Genomic DNA, 21277 nt, shown 5'->3' with positions numbered 1-21277 from the left:
AGCTGAGTATAAAAGAGAAGAGAGGCGCCTCTAAGTGTAGCAATATGGTTACATTTAATGAAGGTACAACATTTAGCAACTCACATGGTTGATGATTGGAACAGGCACATCTAAGGATGCAGGCATCCAGGCTAAAACTGTCTACATAGGACCATCCTCCGCACCGCCATCTACGTCATCCCTTCCATGCTGCCCCTCGCTTTCAGATCGCTTTACTGCAGGGTGGTCTTCCCGGTCAGGATTACAGAATGGCAGTCGGCGGTGCAGAAGACAGTCTATGTGGACAGCTTTACCCCGGATGCCTGCATACTTAGATGTGCCTGTTTTAATCATCAACCATGTGAGTTGCTAAATGTTGAACCTTCATTAAATGGAACCATATTGCTACACTTAGAGGCACCTCTCTTCTCTTTTATACTCTGTAGCTCTGCTGGATTTTGCTTCTAATCCCCTTGTGGAAGCGGCTATTTGTGGATGGACATTTTATGGTTATATAACCTGTCGCAATGCTATAATCTTTTTATATGGACTATAAACTGAAGGACTTATGAATAAATGGTTGTGAAACGAATTATCTGAGTTTCCATTATTTCCTATGGGGAAATTCGCTTTGATATAAGAGTGCTTTGGATTACAAGCATGTTTCCAGAACGAATTATGCTCGCAATCCAAGGTTTTACTGTATATATATATATATATATATATACACATTAAATATATCTACATGTGTGTGTGTGTGTATATATATATATATATATATATATAAATAAATATGGCAGGGGGACATGATTACTGTGTTGGGGGGTCGGAACGAGGAAGAAGGAAGTCCATAATCTTCCTTTTTCCCCCTCAGTTCTCCCCCGATTCTGTCTTCACTCCCAGCTTCACAAGCTCCAGGCTGGTGAACCCGGGAGTGTGAATTCTGACCCAGATCGCCAGTGAAGTGCGGAGATCACAGCTTCATAGTCTGGCCATTTCTGTGTCTGTCAATGACAGATTCCCATGTGAAGAGATGATCAGCGGAGAACATGTTCTCCCCCGATCATTTCTGTTTCATAAACTGAGAATGATCGGAAATGAGCTGTGATCAGCAGGATCACTGCTCATCTCCGTTTCATAAAAGGACACCATAGTTTTAGACATAATCACAATCTGCAACATGTGTGCCTAGGTGGAAATGGGTTTGCTTGATGAGAATCCAAATTGTATTTTAGCTTTAGGCATAAAGAAAAGCAGCTAGCTTGGAAACTGATGCTTAGTTCCATAAAGCCTGCTTCTGCTTTAATTGCTGACTTTTAGCTGACCGTACATGTTGGACTGTACAATCGTCTTTTAGATTTCTCAATAACCATGGAATGCAAAGGACTCCCCTAAGCAAGCTCTAAGTTTTATCTCATTAGGTATGTTCTCGCTGTACTTGTGTGGATTTTTAACCTGTGTAAACACTGCTTTAAAATTGTCTCAGACCATTTCATTTCGCTACATATCTCATATTTTGTCACTTTTTTTTTTAGTTTCTAGCTTAGGTGAATACATTACTACATGGGCTGAAATGTGTTTTATTGTTCCCACAGGATTAGTTGCACATAGTGATCTAGATGAAAGAGCCATCGAAGCTTTAAAGGAATTTAATGAAGAAGGTGCATTAGCTGTACTTCAGCAATTTAAGGACAGTGATCTCTCGCATGTACAGGTAAGTGTGCTAGCATGAGAAACCTGATTTATTTTGGGATGATCCCACCAGTGGGAAAGCTGGTCAGTTTTGCGGGTGTGCAGTGATTACACATTGAGTGAGTTTGCGTGACGATAATTTCTTACTGTAAAAAGGCAGGTGTCTTTTATTGTGCCCCATGTGTTCTTTATAAATGTATTGTAGTCAAGTGTACATATGGAATTTATACTGTAAAGACCTAGTTTAATTTAGAGCAAGAAACAAAGTTCTCACTAGTACAGAAGTTTTCCAACAAGCTGCCGGTTTCTGAAGAAAACCCTGCACAACGAGATCCTTGTAGCAATCAGTTTACCAAACTGAAGCAAAGTACAATAGTTGGCTGAACTTTAATGGTTAAGCAGAAATGTCCAGGTGCCTGCACATGGCTTGTTATATTGTAGAGTACATATCAGAGCCCCTGTTGTAGGAGCAAACACTGACTTTACCTAGGGAATCAGTGCGGGTCTTTGTCTGTTGCATCACCATTGAGGCAACTCATTTCCTTGGTTATTCTGTAGTGGAAGGTGGAGGGGCTAAGTGCCATCCTTCTAGATTATTCTGTAATGGAATGGGACAGAGCCATCATTAACTGCGAACCCAAAAGGAAGACCGGATGAAGATGGAAGCCGCAGTGGCAGTAACATTGTGCTGCTGGAGGGCTTCCTAAGGCAAGTCTGTCCATAATGTGATAGTATGCAGTGCATTGTGATAGTATCCTGCAGGGGCCTACATTTTTATTTAGTTGTGAAAAATGGTTGTGCTTGAAAAACGTATTTGATTTTCTTGATTTAGTGAATGAAAAGTTTTGAATTTCAGTGAGGCTTTTTGTGATGGGGTTGTAAGTTCTTTTTTTTTTTTTATTTAGAATAAAAGTGCCTTTTTATGTGGAGTTATGAAAACTTATAGGCAGAGAGAGAAACAAGGGACCAAAGTTGCTGATTCTAGCAAAGGACCAGATGAGTCCAAGATTAAGGTATGTGGAATTTTTATTTCCCTCATTCTGTGTTTTTGCTTGTGTTTTCTAAAGTTGGTTTAATTTACCGGTTTACTAAGGCTCCGTTCACATCTAGGCGTTTTTGGGGAGTTTTTCTGCTCTAGGATCAGCTCTCAAAACGCCCAACAAGACAAATCCTATTCATTTCAATGGCCCCTGTTCACATCTGAGCGTTTTGACGCTGTTTACAAAACGCCCAACGCTCAAAAAAGTACATGAGCTTCTTTTTGGGCAGATTACAGGCGTTTTCCATTGGTATCTATTCAATCAAAAAACGCCTGTAAATCGCGGTAAACGCTACGCTCAGGTGTGAATGTAGCGTAAAGAGTTCGTTCAACTTTTAAAAAACCTTCTGTGTTCCAGTTAAGGGGGCCCATATTAACAATAACCACTTAAGAACCAGAAGGTTTTACCCCCCTAATGACAGGCCATTTTTTTGCGTTATTGAACTGCATTACTTTAACTGACAATGTACCAAAATAAAATTGATATTTTTTGCGCTATTAACGAGTGACAATTCAGAAAGGGGGAAAAAAATGGTTTACTTTCTGCTATAAAACATTCCCATTTACTGCACGTGACTCTGACTCTGAAGGAACAACCGACAGTTTTGAAAAAATTTTCTTTCTGCGATAAAACCTTTCCAATAAATATAAACAATTAAAAAAAAAAAAACAAATTCGTGAATTAAGGCCAATATGTATTCTGCTACGTTTTTGGTAAACAAAATTCCCAATAAGCAAATATTGATTGGTTTGCACTAGGGCTGCCACGACTCGTCGACGTAGTCGACTACGTCGACTACAAAAAATCGTCGACGTGCGGAAAATGCGTCAACGCGTGACGTCACACGCCCCCGGCCGCCGCGCCGCTTGAAGCATTGCCGGCCGGGTGAAATTCCCCCGCCGGGCTCCGTCGGAGACGAGAGGTGAGCGCTGACCGTCTCCAGCACCCCTGTACTGCCACAGCTTCTGCCGCAACACACATTCGCCATCCTCCCCCGATCACCCAGCTACTGGTGATACTGTACATACTGTACTGGGTGGGAGGGCTTACTGAGGGGTCTGCACTGGGAGGGGGGCTTACTAAGTGGTCTGTACTGGGTGGGAGGGCTTACTGAGGGGTCTGTACTGGGAGGGGGGTTTAGTAAGTGGTCTGTACTAGGTGGGAGGGCTTACTGAGGGGTCTGTACTGGGGGGGGGGCTTAGTAAGTAGTATGTACTAGGTGGGAGGGCTTACTGAGGGGGTCTGTACTGGGAGGGGGGGCTTAGTAAGTGGTCTGTACTAGATGGGAGGGCTTACTGAGGGGTCTGTACTGAGAGGGGGGCTTACTAAGTGGTCTGTACTGGGTGGGAGGGCTTACTGAGGGGTCTGTACTGGGAGGGGGGTTAAGTAAGTGGTCTGTACTAGGAGGGAGGGCTTACTGAGGGAGTCTGTACTGGGGGGGGGGGGGCTTAGTAAGTGGTCTGTACTAGATGGGAGGGCTTACTGAGGGGTCTGTACTGGGAGGGGGGCTTACTAAGTGGTCTGTACTGGGTGGGAGGGCTTACTGTGGGGGTCTGTACTGGGAGGGGGGCTTACTGAGGGGTCTGTAGTGGGAGGGGGGCTTACTGAGGGGTCTGTATTAATTACAGGATTAATTAGCTAATCAAAAAAACACTAAATTAAGCAAAAAAACAAAAAATGTAAATAATCGTTAGATTAGTCGACTAATCGTAAAAATAATCGATAGATTAGTCGACAGACAAATTAATCGTTAGTTGCAGCCCTAGTTTGCACAGACGTTTTAGCGTCTTCAAACTGAGGGTTAACTGCCTAACCTGTGTTTTACTATACTTTAGGAGGGGTTTTTATTAGGGAAAGAGATGGAATTTATGCCCTGCTTTGCAGAGACAAATTCCACCCCTTCCTTCCCGCCAGAGCTGCAATCTGCCTTGTTTACCTAGGCAGATTGCTGTTCTGTCTCTAATCAATAGCCGCATGCGCGACTCTTCCCGGATCATGACGTAGAAGTGCCTCCCTATAGCAGTAAACTGCTATAGGACAGACCTTAAGTGGTTAATGCACGATTTGGGATGCAAATTGAAGATTTTGTTCCGAGTTTTTATACACCAACAAAGTTTTGATCAATATTCAGGAAAACACTACAAATGAAACATGCTTGCAGGATTGATCTTCAGCCATCTGTGCTAAATAATAGGACACTATATAGTTTAAAAAACGTAGCCAACTACAGGGGTCACTTTTATTATATGGTTATGAGCTGGGAGACTGTTTTGCTACCTTATTCTTCTATTCTATTTAAAATCAATGCAATTGTCAGACAAGGACTTTGGCCCGCTGTCTCTCTTGGCCCATTATTTTGATGGACAGTGTCACTGACCAACACAGATGTTGGTGGCTGCAGGACCAAAGCTTTGATTTCGAGGCTCAAACTTTAGACATTAAAGCTTTTTAAGTGGCTCTAAATTGAAAGGTTGAAATGGCAGCTTACTGCTTGTATTCTGACATTGTGAAACATTTGTTTGGAATGTTTTTTTTCTTCTTTCTAGGCCCTTTTAGAAAGAACAGGATACACTCTAGATGTGACAACTGGTCAAAGAAAATATGGCGGCCCACCACCAAACATGATCCACTCAGGACAACAGCCTACCATTGGCACAGAGGTAAAGTGTGTTCTACTGTAAGGCCCCATTCACGCATGATGTTTAGCTGCGTGTCCCATACAATGCCAACCTTTACTGTAACACACAGCTCTGCACTGGGCACACAACTAATCACCCAGTGTGAACAGGGTCTAACATACAATTTGTTTTACTTGTGTGTCTAATATCCATTTTTTTAATCAGATATTTGTAGGAAAGATTCCAAGAGACCTTTTTGAAGATGAGCTTGTTCCATTATTTGAAAAGGCAGGAGCAATTTGGGATCTTCGTTTAATGATGGATCCTTTAACTGGATTAAATAGGGGCTATGCCTTTGTTACGTTCTGTAATAAAGAGGCTGCACAGGAGGCTGTCAAGTTGGTAAGTGTTGGCTATCTTCTGTGTGTTAAAATTATTTTGCAATATTTATGTAAACATGCTTGTATATTTTGTTCCCCAAAATGTGTATATATTTTTTTTTTCCCGTTATCTAGTATAACAACCATGAGATTCGCCCTGGAAAACACATTGGTGTATGCATCTCCGTTGCCAATAATAGACTTTTTGTTGGGTCTATTCCAAAAAGTAAAACAAAGGAACAAATTGTGGAAGAATTTAGCAAAGTCACAGGTAGGTTTTCTTTTCTTTTTTTTTTTTTATTTTACACCTTAACCAGCTACAGTGTACATGCAACTGGAAACTAAACACATTTTTGGGGAGGGAAAGAACACCGTTTCTAATCTGATTTAAAAAAAAAAAAAAAAAAAAAAAATCTCTTCCTGTACTCTGGTGCTCCAGTGCTCATGTACCATCTAAATTTGGCAGAGTATGGTTTTTCCAGTGGTGAAGTTCAATCTGTTAGGTGTTCAGCCAATTAGATGGCTGCATTTTTGCAGTTTGGGGAACTGCATTTTAAAAAGATTTAGGGTCATGAGAAATACAGGGGTATTTCTATTCTTTTCTAAAAATGCTAGTTAATCTGGTTATGTTGCTTTGGTACTATAAATCAGTGGTCCTCAACCCTGGTCCTCAGGGCCCACTAACAGGCCAGGTTTAAAAGCTAAATGAAATGCATCACAGGTGATATAATTTGCTTCTCAGTGATTGCAGTAAACTAGTCTGCTTCTCCCCAAGGTAATACCTAAAATCTGGCCTGTTAGTGGGCCCTGAGGAACGGAGTTGAAGACCACTGCTATAAATGATCTGGTGCAAACATGCAGACAGGAGAATCAGAAGTTCTAATGTATGTAGTACTTCCAAGTTTGTCATTTAGTATTGAAGCAAGGGTCACTGACAGCCAGGAACCTAGCAAGGAGTGCTTAACCAAGGCATTCTACAAACGGATGATATGTATTCACAAATTTTAACATTTTGTGTAAAGAATCACCTTATCTTACAGTTTTATTTTTATATCTTTTTGTTAAGTTTAACTGAAAGTAAGTTCAGGTTTAAATATTTGTAGTAGTCCCATATTTTTTGAGAATGTTTTTGTACAGATTTTGTAGATAATTTCTCCGAACTCCTTGTTTATTAAATGAGCTCTTTAGGTGTGGGTTTTTTGAGAGATTTTCAGGCTAGCTGGGGGCTTTCTACTTTAATGCCCCTTTCACACTTGGAGGCCGTTGGCGGACTCAGTTTTTCTCATCAGGGGATCGATCCGCCGATCCCCCACTGAGCAGGCGGATGGCAGCTCTGTCTCCGCTCTGTGTGCGGAGACAGCTGTCGGATCCCCGCATTTCTCTATGGGGGAATCAGATGAGAACGGACTGTCCGATCTCATCCGATCCACTGGACGGATGGAAAATAGGGTTTCCATCCGTCCAGATTTGACGGATCGGATGTCAGCGGACATGTTTCTGCTGACATCCGATGCCCCATAGAGATGCATGAGGCATCCGTTCAGATCCACCTGAAAAACTGACAGCCGAATCTGAATGGTCTGCAAGTTTGAAAGGGGCCTAACACAGAACGTGCCCTCCAGCCATGGGCTATGAAAGCTCTGTAAGAGCTTTTGCATTCACTTGGGTGTTAAACATTCAGGCTGCACTATTATACTCAATTTAGTGGCTAGCCTATTGAAAGAGCTTGCAGATCACATGCACTGGGTGCTGTAGCCAGTGCCTGTGTAATAGTCATATAAATTGCAGTAATAACCACTTGATTTTAATTTTAAACAAGCAATGACTGGATCCTGTTTGAGCCTTTTTTTCCCTGAAAAGCTGTTAAAGAAATAGATTTTGGCTTGTTGCTGTGGAATATAGCATTTTTCATATTGCCTCCAGGCTAAGTAAGGCAAACATACTACATCTTCTAAGTAGTGATATATTACACAAGTGCCTCACCTCAGCACGGTGCAATTTTCTGCCCGTGTTTCATTGAGGCATAGTTAATGAGGGTCATGTCAGATCTTCTGCCTTTACAGCTGGATACAGCCATTTCATAGTGAGGCTTCCATGAGCATGCAAACATTGGCAACCAATTGTGTGCCATTTGAAGATAGTTTATATTAGACACAATCAGCTTGTAAGTGGAGTAATAGATTTGTACTGTCCCATGAATATTATAGCTGGCTTTTTAAAAAATATATACCATATATTTTGTAAGCTTTCAAACTCCATGGCAAGATGGGCCATGGCGTGTTTGTTTTTTTTTTTTTTGTTTTTTTTGATCTACCGTGAGGCAGCTTAAGTGATACCTGTGTTAACCCTAAGGCTGTTAAATGTTCAAGCATATTCTAGTTCATGTTTGACACCATTCTCATTGTGTTTCTATTCCAACAGAGGGTCTCACAGATGTTATATTATATCATCAGCCAGATGATAAGAAAAAAAATAGAGGTTTCTGTTTTCTTGAATACGAGGATCATAAAACGGCAGCCCAGGCTAGGCGCCGACTAATGAGCGGCAAAGTGAAAGTATGGGGTAATGTTGTAACTGTGGAATGGGCGGACCCTATTGAAGATCCTGATCCAGAGGTGATGGCAAAGGTAATGTGCAGCAATCAGATGACTCCTTATAGGAAAGTACTACTTGCTGCTCAGTTTTTCATATTAACTTTTATATTTGGATATATCACTTCTATTGTCTGTGGCACAAGTGATGGAAAATCTTTCCAATAGTAACAGAGTGGAATGGGGAAGTGTTAGAATAGCTGCCCCCTCTACTTGAAACTCTCTTCTGGGGTATTGGTGAAACAAGGAAAGCAATGAGAAATCATTCCAAAAATACAAAGCACTAAATTCCAAAAGGTGTTTTAGCCATTCCCCAGTCTATTCACCTAAATGTATTGTGGCAAATTATTTATGCAGATTTGTGTATAGTATTGTCAAGAATGAGTCTAGGCTCTGGGCACAAGATAGATCTTGGGTGTCCGAATCCTGTATTTTCATGCAGTGTTACATTTAGGGGACTAGGTTTTCTGAAAGCTTGTTCTGATGGGTGCTTAATGGAGCTTTTGGTTGATGATTGACCCCCCTGCAAAGTTCTTGGTTTAATAGTATAACCGACTTAAATTTCTCCATATATATCTGTGCTCAGTGGTTTAGTGTTTGGCCTATGACTGGCAATAGATTTCCATTGTTTCTCATTCCAAATGTAGGTGTAATGCTGTCCCCAAAATAGGAAATGCAGTCTGAACAAACCCTATTTTTATTTTCCTAGATATTGTGAGATCTGGTCCATTTGTACATTTTGTAGAAAAGTCTGCAATAATTTGATATGATTACTATCTCTAATGGGTTAGAACAGGGATCCTCAAACTATGGCCCTCCAGCTGTTGCTGAACTACAATATCCATAAGGCATTGTAAAACTGACTTTCACAGATGTGACTAGGGCATGATGGGAATTGTAGTTCCTGAACAACTGGAGGGCCATAGTTTAAAGACCCCCCTGGGATAGGACCACCAGTCATTCACTTCTTCCTGCTTGTCTACTATGATAAAATGACTGTTCACCTCAAATATTGAACCAGTATGTCACAATGTGCTTATTCTAAAGCCATGTGTGTTATAAATGGCTGTGTTGCCACTTAATTGAGCTGCTTTTCAAGATAAATGTAGACCTGAATGGGGACAGTGAAAGATACTGAAACTGAGTGGGTATGATAAATACACTGGCATTAAGTTGAGACAGTGGTGGATACTAACAAATAAATACAGAACGGGTATGTAGCAAAGGGGAAGAAAGTGTGTGTTTTTGTTAAGCTGCTTGGCCTGTGCTTTGCCCTAAACCTCTGTTCCTGTGATCACCTTTCATGCTTCCGGGTAAGAATACATATTTAAAAAGACAGTTTTCAGCTGATTCCAGTGAAGATTTAAACTTGCAGTCCATGGCTAATGCATAACATTTGTATTTACAAAGCAGCAGTTTAATTACTGTGGATCTTTCTCTTTCAGGTAAAAGTTTTGTTTGTACGTAACCTTGCCAACACAGTTACAGAAGAAATCTTGGAAAAAGCTTTTGGACAGTTTGGTAAACTGGAAAGAGTCAAGAAACTGAAGGATTATGCTTTTATTCATTTTGATGACCGAGTGGGTGCAGTAAAGGTGAGTTCTTTAGCATTTGCCTGTTATCTGACCACAACTAAATGGATACAAACAACTCACTTGGGTGTCAATACTCTTGTACTAAGTCATGTATCCATCCTTTTTTTTTTTCCCTTTCTTTCTCTGTTTACATTTTACTCATTATAGTGTGTGTTGCCCTAAATATTTGTGTATTGTCTTGTATAATTGAGAAATCAAGTCTATATTTTTTATGTAAATTTTCCATCTGAAACACCTGGTTTATCCTGCCATTCACTTTTCTTCCTTGTTTTAAACAGACCACACAAAGCACAGAAGCTGATCTGTGTTAGTTCAATCAGGTTTCATTCTGTAGTGACCATTCAGTCACAGGACACTGCAGACACACCCAGCATGCCTGTATTTGGTGGCTTGTTTTTTTAAATTCTTATTGTCCTAGGAGGATGGGTGTTCTGCTGAGTAAAGTCTAACCAATCTTTGCTAGCCATAATCTTCAATTTTTTTGTATTCCATTCACTTTAATCAAGATTCTCCCCTACCTCATAGCCTCCTGGACTGGATGTGCGGTGCTTGCTTGATCACGTTTAGATACGTGGCTCCGATTGTGGCCCTTTCCAGAAGTGTACTGCTTTGCCTTCCCCTTAAGAATGCCCTCAGCTTCAGAGCCTCCTTGTTGAATGACACTTAGAGGAGGTTCTTGGGTCTTATTGATCTGATATACATCAAGCATCACTCTTTAGCTTCTCAAGTGCTGCCCCCAATTAGGGGCCCCCAAATAGCTTAAGACCCAGTATACCTGTTCACAGATGTCCTTTAGGGAGACTGGTAGAACCCTAAAAGTTGTTTACCCATCCCAAATGGCAGGCTTGTACCTGTTTTGGGGAGAACTTTGTGAAAAGGGAACTGCCCTTTCTGGATACACCAGTATTCAGTCTCAGCAAAGACCTTAGCTGTTCCTATGGAGGGTGCACCTATTTTAAGGACTCTATTCATAAGTGATAGGCAGCACTCTCTAAAACTGTTCTTAAAGCTAAGAATTTTTTATTTTGGGACATCCTCTTAAGTCAGAGATAAATCATCTTTAGCATAAAGGGGTGCCCCTTCATGAGTCCTTCAGTGCAGTCTCATTTGCTTATTTCCACCCCAAACTACAACACAACATCCTGTCATCATGGGATAGGTCCTTGGACAGTTTGTTTTGAAGTGACCCTTGTTTGCAGATGCCCTGGCTTGTTTGCTCAGAAATCCAGTTCTGGTACCAAAAACCCTTTCTTCCTTTGTGGAAAATCCTGAAGTCAGATGCCAGTCTGTCGAGTTGGGAGGAATCCTGGGTACCCTATTGGTGCAGGTAACTTAGACTTTCAAGGAATCTTCTGTCAACATTCTGGATCTTTGTGCAATCTTGCTGTCCATGCAACACTGCACATCCTGACTGGAGGGTTAGAACACTGGTGTGCATTTTACCATCAGGGAGTAATGGGATGCCTACCTTTCAAACAATGCTTAGAGTAGATCCTGTCCTGGCAGAACGTCATGTTCCAACCTGGTGTGCGGTAAACGGTAAATGTAGAGTTGTCAGGCTGACTCAGTTGGTAGTGCCTGGACCTGGGGAATAGTCTCTGCACTATGAAGGTGTTCCAGGAGCTACTGCATAGGTTGAGAGCACATGATTTGGTCCTATACTTATCCATATTCAACTATTCAACAACAAAGTGGACAGATTTGTTTTAAGGTATAGGGATCTTGAAATGTAGCCAATGGTTGTCTTGGTGACTGTAATGTATGCTATTCTGCCCTTGAAGCTCCTTCCTTGGTAATTGTAGGGCATTCTGATGATCCAGATTGATATAGTACTCTTGATTTGATCTGACTCCAGGTCCAGATTTTTTGTCCCTCCTGCAACTTTCTCCTCAGAAAGTTCTTTGGGACAAATGTGCCCTTTCTGTCACTCTGTGGGACTCTAATTGGCAATCCAAAAACATCTGTTGGAACTGATTAGGAATATTCCTTTTCCACTGCCATTCGCAATTTTGACATCAATTCTGCATGACGATTGTCTGACCCGAAGGCCCTATCCTATTTTTGGGGGGAGGGGAGCGCATGCACACCTGGTCTTGCACTGGGACATGGTATTGTTGGGACCCAGAACTTCCATCCTAAGGTGTAGTATTGGCCTGTCACTCCAACCCAGGACATAGTTCTTCCATCCCTCTCTTTGGCTCCAGTCCACCAGAGTCATTGTAGTGCAACTGGTGTTAATTTACTTTGCAGCTGCTGCAATTTTTTTTTATTGCTGATGATCCCCATAAACGGGAACAAGTTTGTTCTTCCATTTTGTCAGTGGCTTAGACGGCTCATCCAAGTTTGATATTGAGGATGAGAATCCACTGTTTTTCTGTTAAGGTGCTCATTGCTGGATCCATTAGTACTTCTTGGGCTTTCCAGCCTCAGGCTACTTTTTTTCCCTAGTTCTACCAGGTGGGTGTTCAGGCCCCTTCTAAAGCCAGTTTCATGCGTAAAGTCCTTCATGTGGTACTTTTGAATTCGAGTTTTGCATTTGGAACATTCTTATATTAATACTTGTTTTTTTTTTTTTTTTTTGTTTTTTTTCTTCAGTTATTGCTTTGTCACAAAAGCATGCTGGCCCACAATTTTTTATTTTTTTTTTTGGCCAGTTTTCAATCCTATAGGTGGCAGTAAAATCCAACAAATCCTTAAAGCGGAGTTCCACCCAAAAAGTGGAACTTCAGTTTTAGGTACTCCTGACATTTTTTTTTTTTTTATTTTTTGTTGAAGGCAGGTACCTAAATTGACAGGTACCCCACTTTTTCTCAGGCCTTCTAGGCGGCTCAAATGGAATGTGTTCCTCTCCCCCTCCTTCCCCGCAATCTTCTGGGACACGTCAGTGGTCCCAGAAGATTGCCCGGCAATTCAGGAGGAGCAGCGCGACTCGCACTCGTCTGTGAGTGCTCTTGTTTTTGCTTGCTACAAATTGAGGCATTGTTGGGTAAAGGAGGGATTATCTTGAGTTGGTCTATTTTGTTTATTTTTTTGCCATTGTCCAGTCTTCTAGAGGGCAGTGCAACAACACCATTTTTTAAATTCCTTTTTCCTTTAGAGGACTTTCTAGGGTGAGTTTAATTTTAGGGCGAGTACAAAAATATTTAACTTGCAATGTTCCTTTGAACTTGCTAGCAACTTTTGCTAACAAATGACCGAACACAGCCACCTTACATCATAACCCTCCTCTAATTTCTCTGTGCGTAGCAAGGTTCTCCGCCCTTCCCTTTACCACCATACATAATCCTTTTTATTTAGCTTCCAGCGGAGGAGTGAAGGGGAATGCTATACTGTCACTTGAGTGACAGTAAGGACAGCTGCTAATACTGCATCCAAGATGGCAGCGCCCAGCAGCCATTTCAGGGCTTTTGGATGTCTACACAAGCAAAGCTTTCACTGGTAAATAGCATGTATTAAATGTTACATGCATGTATAATATATTTTTTGTTAAAATTTACCACTTGCCAACCACAATACCTTTTTAATTATATATATATATATATATATATATATATATATATATATATATATATATATATATATATATATATATATAATGTATTGCGGTCTGCAGGTGGTTTACCGGGGTTATGGCTGAAAAAATAGCCATAACCCCAGTACCTTGGCAGCAGGCGGCAGGCTTTTTCATGAAACCAGTCAGAGTGGTTCAGTAGCCGCTGGCCGGTTTCCAAAGCCGCTCGCTTCTTGGTGTGCCATTGCCGCCGGTTCGCCCGAGAAACGATCTGTGTGGCCGTCTGGTCCGTTAGATAAAATTGGGTTAACTTATATATATATATATATATATATATATATATATATATATATATATATATATATATATATATATATATATATATATATATATATATTCGGTTAAGTAGCAGAGGGGGTTGTTAATCAGTTCCAGTTGCTTTGGTGTTAATCAAATAACCAGGTACACTAGATGGGCAACAACGAGGCGACCTCCAAAACAGGAATGATTTTAAAGGTGGAAGCCACTGACATTTTTTCCCCTACACCTCTTTTCTGAATGTACACTAGTTTTGGTTAGGGCCAGTGCCAATACTTGTATCAATATAAGGAGGATCTGCTGCTTCAGGTGGAATGAATGAGGTTCAACGGTACCTTCGCATGAGTGCAGGCCCCGACTTGCCTCCCTGGACAATGTTAGGGTAAGAAACTGCTGTACATCACTAAAGTTCCAAATGCCTTTATTGAGATACCCAGGGTGGCACCACAAGACACCAGTCCAGGTAGACTAGTGTCAACAGAGTACAACTGTGCTTAATCATTACACCAATAATTAAGCACAGTTGTACTGTGTGAAACATGTCTACGTGGACTGGTGTCTTGTGGTGCCACCCCGGGTATCTCAATAAAGGCATTTGGAACTTAAGTGATGTGCAGCAGTGTCTTCTCACTACTGGTGGCAATAGGTGATACCTGGACTCTATAGAGGTTGTACAGGCAGTCCAACCTCTCCAAGATCGCACATCAATACGTGCCATTGCCATAAGGTTTGCGGTGTCTCCCACCACAGTCTCAAGAGGATGGAGGAGATTCCAGTAGACAGTTACTATGAGAGCTGGACAGGGTTGTAGAAGGTCCTTAACCCATCAGCAGGACCGGTATCTGCTCCTTTTGTGCAAGGAGGGACAGGATGACCACTGCCAAAGCCCTACAAAATGACCTCCAGCAGGCCACTGGTGTGAATGTCTGTCCAAACAATCATAAACAGACTGAGGGTTGCCTGTGGACCCTGTGCTCACTACCGGGCACGGTGGAGCTTGATTGGCTTTTGCTATTAAACGCCAGAATTGGCAGGTCCGTCACTGGCGCCCTGTGCTTTTCACAGATGAGCAGGTTCACCCTGAGCACGTGACAGACCTGAAAGGATCTTGAGAAGCCGTGGAGAATGTTATGCTGCCTGCAGCAACATTCAGCATGACCGGTTTGGTGGTGGATCAGTGATGGTTTGGGGAGGCAAGGGACACGCATACTTCGAAAAAGGCTAGACAATGACACTGTGACTGCCGTTGGGTATCGGGATTAAATCCTTGGAATCATTGTCAGACCCTATTCTGGTGCCGTGGGACCCGGGTTCCTCCTAGTGCACGACAATGCCTGGTCTCGTGGTGAGAGTATGCAGCCAATTCCTGGAGGATGAAGGAATTGATTCTAATGAATGGCCCCTACGTTTGCTTGACCTAAATCCAATAGAAAACCTCTGGGACATTGTTTCAGGCCATCTGCCAGGTTGCACCTCAGTCTGTTCAGGAGCTCAGTGATGCCCTGGTCCAGATCTGGGGGGAAATACTCCAGGACACCATCCATCTCATTAGGAGCATGCCCTGACGTCAGGAATGCATACAAACGCGTGGGGAGGCCATACAAAATACTGAGTACCATTTTGAGTTGCTGCAATGAAATTTCAGCAAAATGGACTAGCCTGCTGCATCATTTTTTTCCCTTAGATTTTCGGGGTGTCTGAAATCAGCCCCCTCTGTAGGTTGATGATTTTCATTTCCATCAAACAATGTGGCATCCTTTCGTTCCAAACACATTACCCAGTGCATATGAGTATAGATATCCATGATATTTTTCCCCAGTGAGATCTGATGTTTTTAGTGTTCCTTTTAATGTTTTTGAGCAATGTGTTTGTGTGTGTGTGTGTGTATGTATGTGTGTGTATGTATATGTGTATATGTATGTGTATATATATATATATATATATATATATATATAATATACATCTCTCGAATGGCTTCCACTGCACAAAAATTAAGGATAAAAAATGGGCCCGGGTGCACAGCAGAGACTGCAGAGCGTACAAACCAAAAATAGAGCGGCACTCACAGGCCTTGGAAGGTAAACGCACAATGACGGTTTTAACGTTTAGATGAGGCACAATCTCGTCTTCCTCAGGATAACAAACCGGTACAACAACAGACATGAACCCAGTGTAGATATGTTGTTTTGCTTCACTTGTCTCTTAATTTACATTCCTGGTGCTGCACGCTGCAGCGCGCCCCCTGTATTTTTTCCCATACACATTACATGTTCACCATGCTCCCCCAATCCAGCTCTGCCCTAATATGGACGGCCATAGATAACATAACATATGTGATGCAGTTGTCTTTGCTGTCTGAGTTTTGTTTTTAGTCTGTTTTGCAGGTACATATGTTCCAAATCTCGACATTTTCCCATGATTGTCTTTAGCTGGAACTTTGCACTTGTTGATGCCGTCACATGCGGGTGATAATGATGGGAGGGGTTTTAGGGTATATATATTGCTTCACTTTATCCTGAGGAAGACAAGCTTGTGCCTCGTTTAATAGTTGATTAAAACCGTCATTGTGCGTTTACCTTTCAAGACCCGTAAGTGGTGCTCTTTTTTGATATATATATATATATATATATATATATATATATATATATATATATATATATATATATATATATATATATATATATATATTATATAATATAGTAGTCAACAAAAAAAATTAAAATGGTGTAAAAATGTAAAAAAAAAACAAATTTAAAGAGCCTCCATCCCGCTGCGCAGAAGTGACCATATACCTAAGTGGTGCATCCATATGTAGATGGTATTCGAACCCCACATGTGAGGTATCGCCACGAGCAACGGTAGAGAGCAATAATTCTAGCGCTAGACCTCTGTAACTCTAAACAGGTAAACTGCAGAGGCGTTTATAACGTCGCCTATGGAGATTTAAGTACAGTAGTTTATCAACAATCCACGAGCGTGCTCAATTTTAAAGCGTGACTGGTTTGGTATCTATTTAGTAGACATCACATCTTTCACATTGTGTATAAAAAAAAACAAAATGGGGTAGGTATTGTCCCCCCCCCCCCCCCCCCCCCCCCACAAAAAAAATTGCATGCGCAAAAACTGTTTGACATAACATTTTAATCAGCCGCCATTTTGTAATATTGTATGTTTGGGTGGTTATAAGTAATTTAAAAAAAAAAAAAAAAGCTATTTAAACTTGTAAACCAAGTGCCAGAAACACTTGGAATCTTGGATTGGATCTTGACTCTGCAATTGATCTTTTTATTTGAGTTAATCTTTCTCTGTACCTGATAGTTAATTGCTGTGCATATTAAAACTGTGTTAAAACAGGCAATGGAAGAAATGAATGGAAAAGAGCTGGAAGGTGAGAACATTGAAATTGTTTTCGCCAAGCCACCAGATCAGAAAAGGAAGGAACGAAAAGCTCAAAGGCAAGCAGCTAAAAATCAAATGTAAGATTGTATTCATTTGCTTTGCTAACACTACATTTTTCTCCTAAATTTTGAAGTATAACTAAAGGCAAAACTTTTTTCTCTTGCGTCCTCCGACAGTCGCCGCCTCCTCTAAGTCATCACTATTGGGTATTGTCCACCTATCCGTAGGAATAGCTAGGCATATAGACTTATGCCCCATACACACATGCAGATTATCTGCAGACTTTTGTCTGCAGACTTACCAAAACCATATAATATGAGGTCAAACCTAAACACTTTCAATTTGTATGCAATCCGGCAGGCCCTTGCACTACATAGAAAAGGTAAGTCTGCAGACAAAAGTCTGCAGATAATCTGCACGTGTGTATGGGGCATTAGTCAAGACAAAAGGCATTAGCATATACACACCCACGGGGGCTGTCCCGTTTATTTTCGCGTCCCTTATGGTGGCTCAGACTGTGGCTGATTGGATTAAGGTGCTTAGAAGCAACCTAGTGTCCGATGGCGTGCCGCCTGCACGACTGGAAATGGTGGACCAGATCCATCAAGGAGTCATGTATCTGTGTGATGCAGCCCTTAATGAGGCCCCCTTGGTGGCTCGCCTCTCGAGTGTCGCGGTACTTAACCGGCGACTGATATGGCTGAAGAGCTGGCCGGCCGACCAGTCCTCGCGGAAAACTGTTGCTGATTTTCCCTATGCTGGTTCTCGCCTTTTTGGCGAGGCGTTGGATACCCTGGTGAAGGGCGTCTCGGGGGGTAAGAGCACTATGCTACCCCAGAACCCGAAGAACAAGTCTTTCCGTGGCAAGCTGGGTTCTGCGCCTAAATCAAGTCAAGGGTCCTTTCATGCCTTTCAGAACCAATCCAAGGGCAAGCCCTTCAAGGCCCAGGGCAACCAGAAGAAACCCTGGGCGGGTAAGCAGGAGACAGGCAATGCCGGTTCGGCGGGACGCTCCGCCTCTGCCTGAAGGGGCGCCCTCACCCATTTCTGGGGTGGGGGGACGTTTGCGCGGTTTCCTCCAACCTTGGCTGCTCCGGATCTCGGACAGGTGGGTCCAGGAAATCGTTCGATCAGGTTACAAGTTCGAATTCCTTTCCAGGCCGGCGGACAGATTCTTTTCCTCCAATCTCCATTTGCTTCCGGGGGGTCTGCAGGACTTGCATCAAGCGGTGCAGGACATGCTTGCTCAGGGGGTGATTGTCCCGGTGCCTCATCAGGACAGGTTTCGGGGGTTTTATTCAAATCTGTTCACTGTGCACAGGAAGGAGGGCAAGTGCGTCCTATTCTGGACCTGAAAGCGCTGAACCGCTTTGTGCGTGTTCGGAGGTTTCAAATGGAGTCTTTCCGTTCGGTTGTGGACTCCTTGAGTCCAGGAGAATTCCTGGCTTCGGTTGATCTGAATGATGCGTACCTGCACATCCCCATTTTCGAGGGTCATCAGCGGTACCTTCGGTTCGCTATCGCAGAGGACCACTACCAGTTTGTGGCGTTACCGTTCAGTCTCGCTTCGGCACCCAGGGTTTTTACCAAGGTGTTGGCACCGGTTCTGGGCCTGCTGGGGGCCCAGGGCATTGCGGTCCTGGGGTACCTGGACGATCTGCTTCTGAGATCGCGTGCCAGTCAGGACCTTGTGCGCGATCTGTCCATCACGGTACAGACGCTCCAGGAGTTCGGGTGGACCATCAACGTTCAAAAATCAGCGTTGTCTCCGTCGCTTCGCCTTCCCTATTTGGGAATGGTTCTGGACTCTGCTCAGGCAAAGGTATTCTTGCCGGAGGACAAGCTCCGGACTTTGCGGAACGAAATCCGGTCCCTCAGGGACAATCCGTCCTCGTCGCTCAGGGCCTGCATGCGGGGCCTGGGTTTGATGGTATCGACCTTCGAGGCGGTTCCCTTTGCCCAGTTCCACACACGGGCTCTCCAGACGGAGATCCTGGCCAGGTGGGACAGACTTCCTCAGTCCTTGGATCTGGAGGTCTCCTTGAGTCGCCGGACCAGATTGACTCTTCTGTGGTGGATCCAGTCCCCGTCGGTGGCAGAAGGCAAGTCCTTCCGCCCGTTGGTGTGGACAGTGGTTACCACGGATGCCAGCCTGTTGGGCTGGGGTGGAGTCCTGGGCACCCTGTCTGCCCAGGGCACTTGGTCGGAGGAGGAATCCTTCCTCCCGATAAATGTGCTGGAACTACGAGCGATAAAACTGTCTCTTCCAGTGGTCGGACCGTCTCCAGGGCCTGCCTGTTCGCGTACAGACGGATAATGCTACCGCGGTGGCTTACATCAACCACCAGGGGGGCACCAGGAGTGCTCGAGCAGCCCGGGAGGTGACCGACATCCTGTCTTGGGCCGAGACTCATGTCCCGGCGATTTCGGCAGTTCACATTCCGGGTGTGGAGAATTGGCAGGCAGATTATCTGAGCCGCCAGACCCTGGACCAGGGGGAATGGTCCCTACACCTGGAGGTTTTTCAGATGCTGTGTGCGAAGTGGGGATCCCCAGACGTGGATCTGTTCGCATCCCGGCTAAACCGAAAGGTGGAAAGGTTCATGGCAAGAACGCGCGACCCGTTGGCGGGCGGACGCCTCGGATGCGTTGGTGGCCCCTTGGCATCAGTATCGTCTGATGTACGCCTTTCCTCCGATTCAGTTACTATCCCGGTTCCTTCGCAGATTGGTCTCGGAACCGCACATGGTGATTCTGGTGGCGCCTGACTGGCCTCGCCGGTCTTGGTACGCCGACGTTGTTCGCCTGGCAGTGGCGCCTGCCTCTGCGGGAAGATCTCCTGTCTCAGGGTCCGATCTTCCATCCTGCTTTACAGTCGCTGGCTTTAACGACCTGGCTGTTGAGACCCAGGTCTTGAAGGACAAGGGTCTATCTTCTGAGGTTATCCCTAGCCTGATCAAGGCTAGGAAATCTTCCTCTGGTAAGATCTATTACCGTACCTGGAAAGCCTACTTCACCTGGTGAGTCCAGGGGGTTTTCCCCTCGTTCTTACTCGGTGTCGAGAATCTTGGCTTTCCTCCAGTCTGGAGTCGATCAGCGCCTGGCGCTAGCCACTATAAAGGGCCAGGTGTCAGCACTGGCGGTCCTTTTCCAACGCCCTGTGGCGTCTCATTCCTTGGTGCGCACATTCATTCAAGGTGTGCGACATTTGGCTCCTCCTAGGAAGGAGCCTTTACCTCCATGGGACTTGAACTTGGTCCTGTCCGCATTGCAGCGTGCTCCTTTTGAAAATATCAGGGAGATATCGTTGCCTCTGCTGTCGAAAAAGGTTGCTTTTCTGGTGGCGATCACTTCGGCTCGCAGAGTGTCGGAGCTGGCGGCGTTGTCTTGCCGCTCCCCTTACTTGATAATTCACAAGGATAAGGTGGTGTTGAGAACACCCCCGTCCTTTCTTCCCAAGGTGATCACTGAGTTCCACCTTAATGAGGAAATTGTCTTGCCTTCGCTTTGTACAAAGCCTAAGCATCCTAAGGAGATTGCTTTGCATTCCTTGGATGTTGTCAGGGCGATCAAGGTTTACCTGAAGTCTACGGAATCCTTTCAGAAGGCGGACTCTTTGTTCTTCCTGAGGGACCTCGGAAGGGCATGGCTGCATCGGCAGCGACTATTGCCAAGTGGATCAGACAGACCATTGAGCAGGCCTATGCCTTGAAGGAACGGGTTCCGCCCTTCCCTGTTAAGGCGCACTCTACCAGGTCTTTGAGTACTTCCTGGGCCTGTTGGCATCGGGCCTCGGTGGCCCAGGTGTGCAAGGCGGCGACTTGGTCGTCGGTGCACACTTTTTCCAAGTTCTACAAAGTAGAAGTTCTGGCATCAGCTGATGCTTCTTTTAGCCGCAAAGTTCAGTGCGGCTGTGCCATGATGGACCCTTGATTTTTTTTCTCTGGGTCCCTGGCTGTTGGGATTTGCTTTCCTGGGCTGTTGCCCCTGTTGAGCATTGTTTTTTTCTGTTGCCCGGTTGGTTCTTACGGTGCATGTAAGATTCCTTTCTCCGATGTGGGTACTGCGTTGCCTTTTCTATGGTTGCGTCTCCCACCCCTCATGTCTATATACTGCTTTGGGACATCCCAATAGTGATGACTTAGAGGAGGCGG

General features: G+C 43.9%; 1 protein-coding gene across 7 annotated transcripts in view; it reads left to right on the top strand.

The window, feature by feature from the left end:
- SYNCRIP (synaptotagmin binding cytoplasmic RNA interacting protein) overlaps positions 1–21277 on the top strand; it is a 40665-nt gene that overhangs the window by 9420 nt on the left and 9968 nt on the right. For all 7 annotated transcript variants that reach the window (XM_082249075.1, XM_082249074.1, XM_082249073.1 and 4 more), the window contains exons 2-9: positions 1575–1693; positions 2577–2684; positions 5258–5371; positions 5555–5731; positions 5845–5980; positions 8131–8336; positions 9746–9895; positions 17079–17200. In XM_082249075.1, the coding sequence (XP_082105201.1) occupies positions 1575–1693; positions 2577–2684; positions 5258–5371; positions 5555–5731; positions 5845–5980; positions 8131–8336; positions 9746–9895; positions 17079–17200 (1132 nt within the window). The remainder of the gene's footprint in view (positions 1–1574; positions 1694–2576; positions 2685–5257; positions 5372–5554; positions 5732–5844; positions 5981–8130; positions 8337–9745; positions 9896–17078; positions 17201–21277) is intronic.

Source organism: Pelophylax lessonae, assembly GCF_965119305.1.
Source record: "Pelophylax lessonae genome assembly, chromosome: 3".
Taxonomy (NCBI): domain Eukaryota; kingdom Metazoa; phylum Chordata; class Amphibia; order Anura; family Ranidae; genus Pelophylax; species Pelophylax lessonae.
Note: the sequence above shows the minus strand (reverse complement) of the source record. Positions and strands in the feature narration are given on the sequence as shown.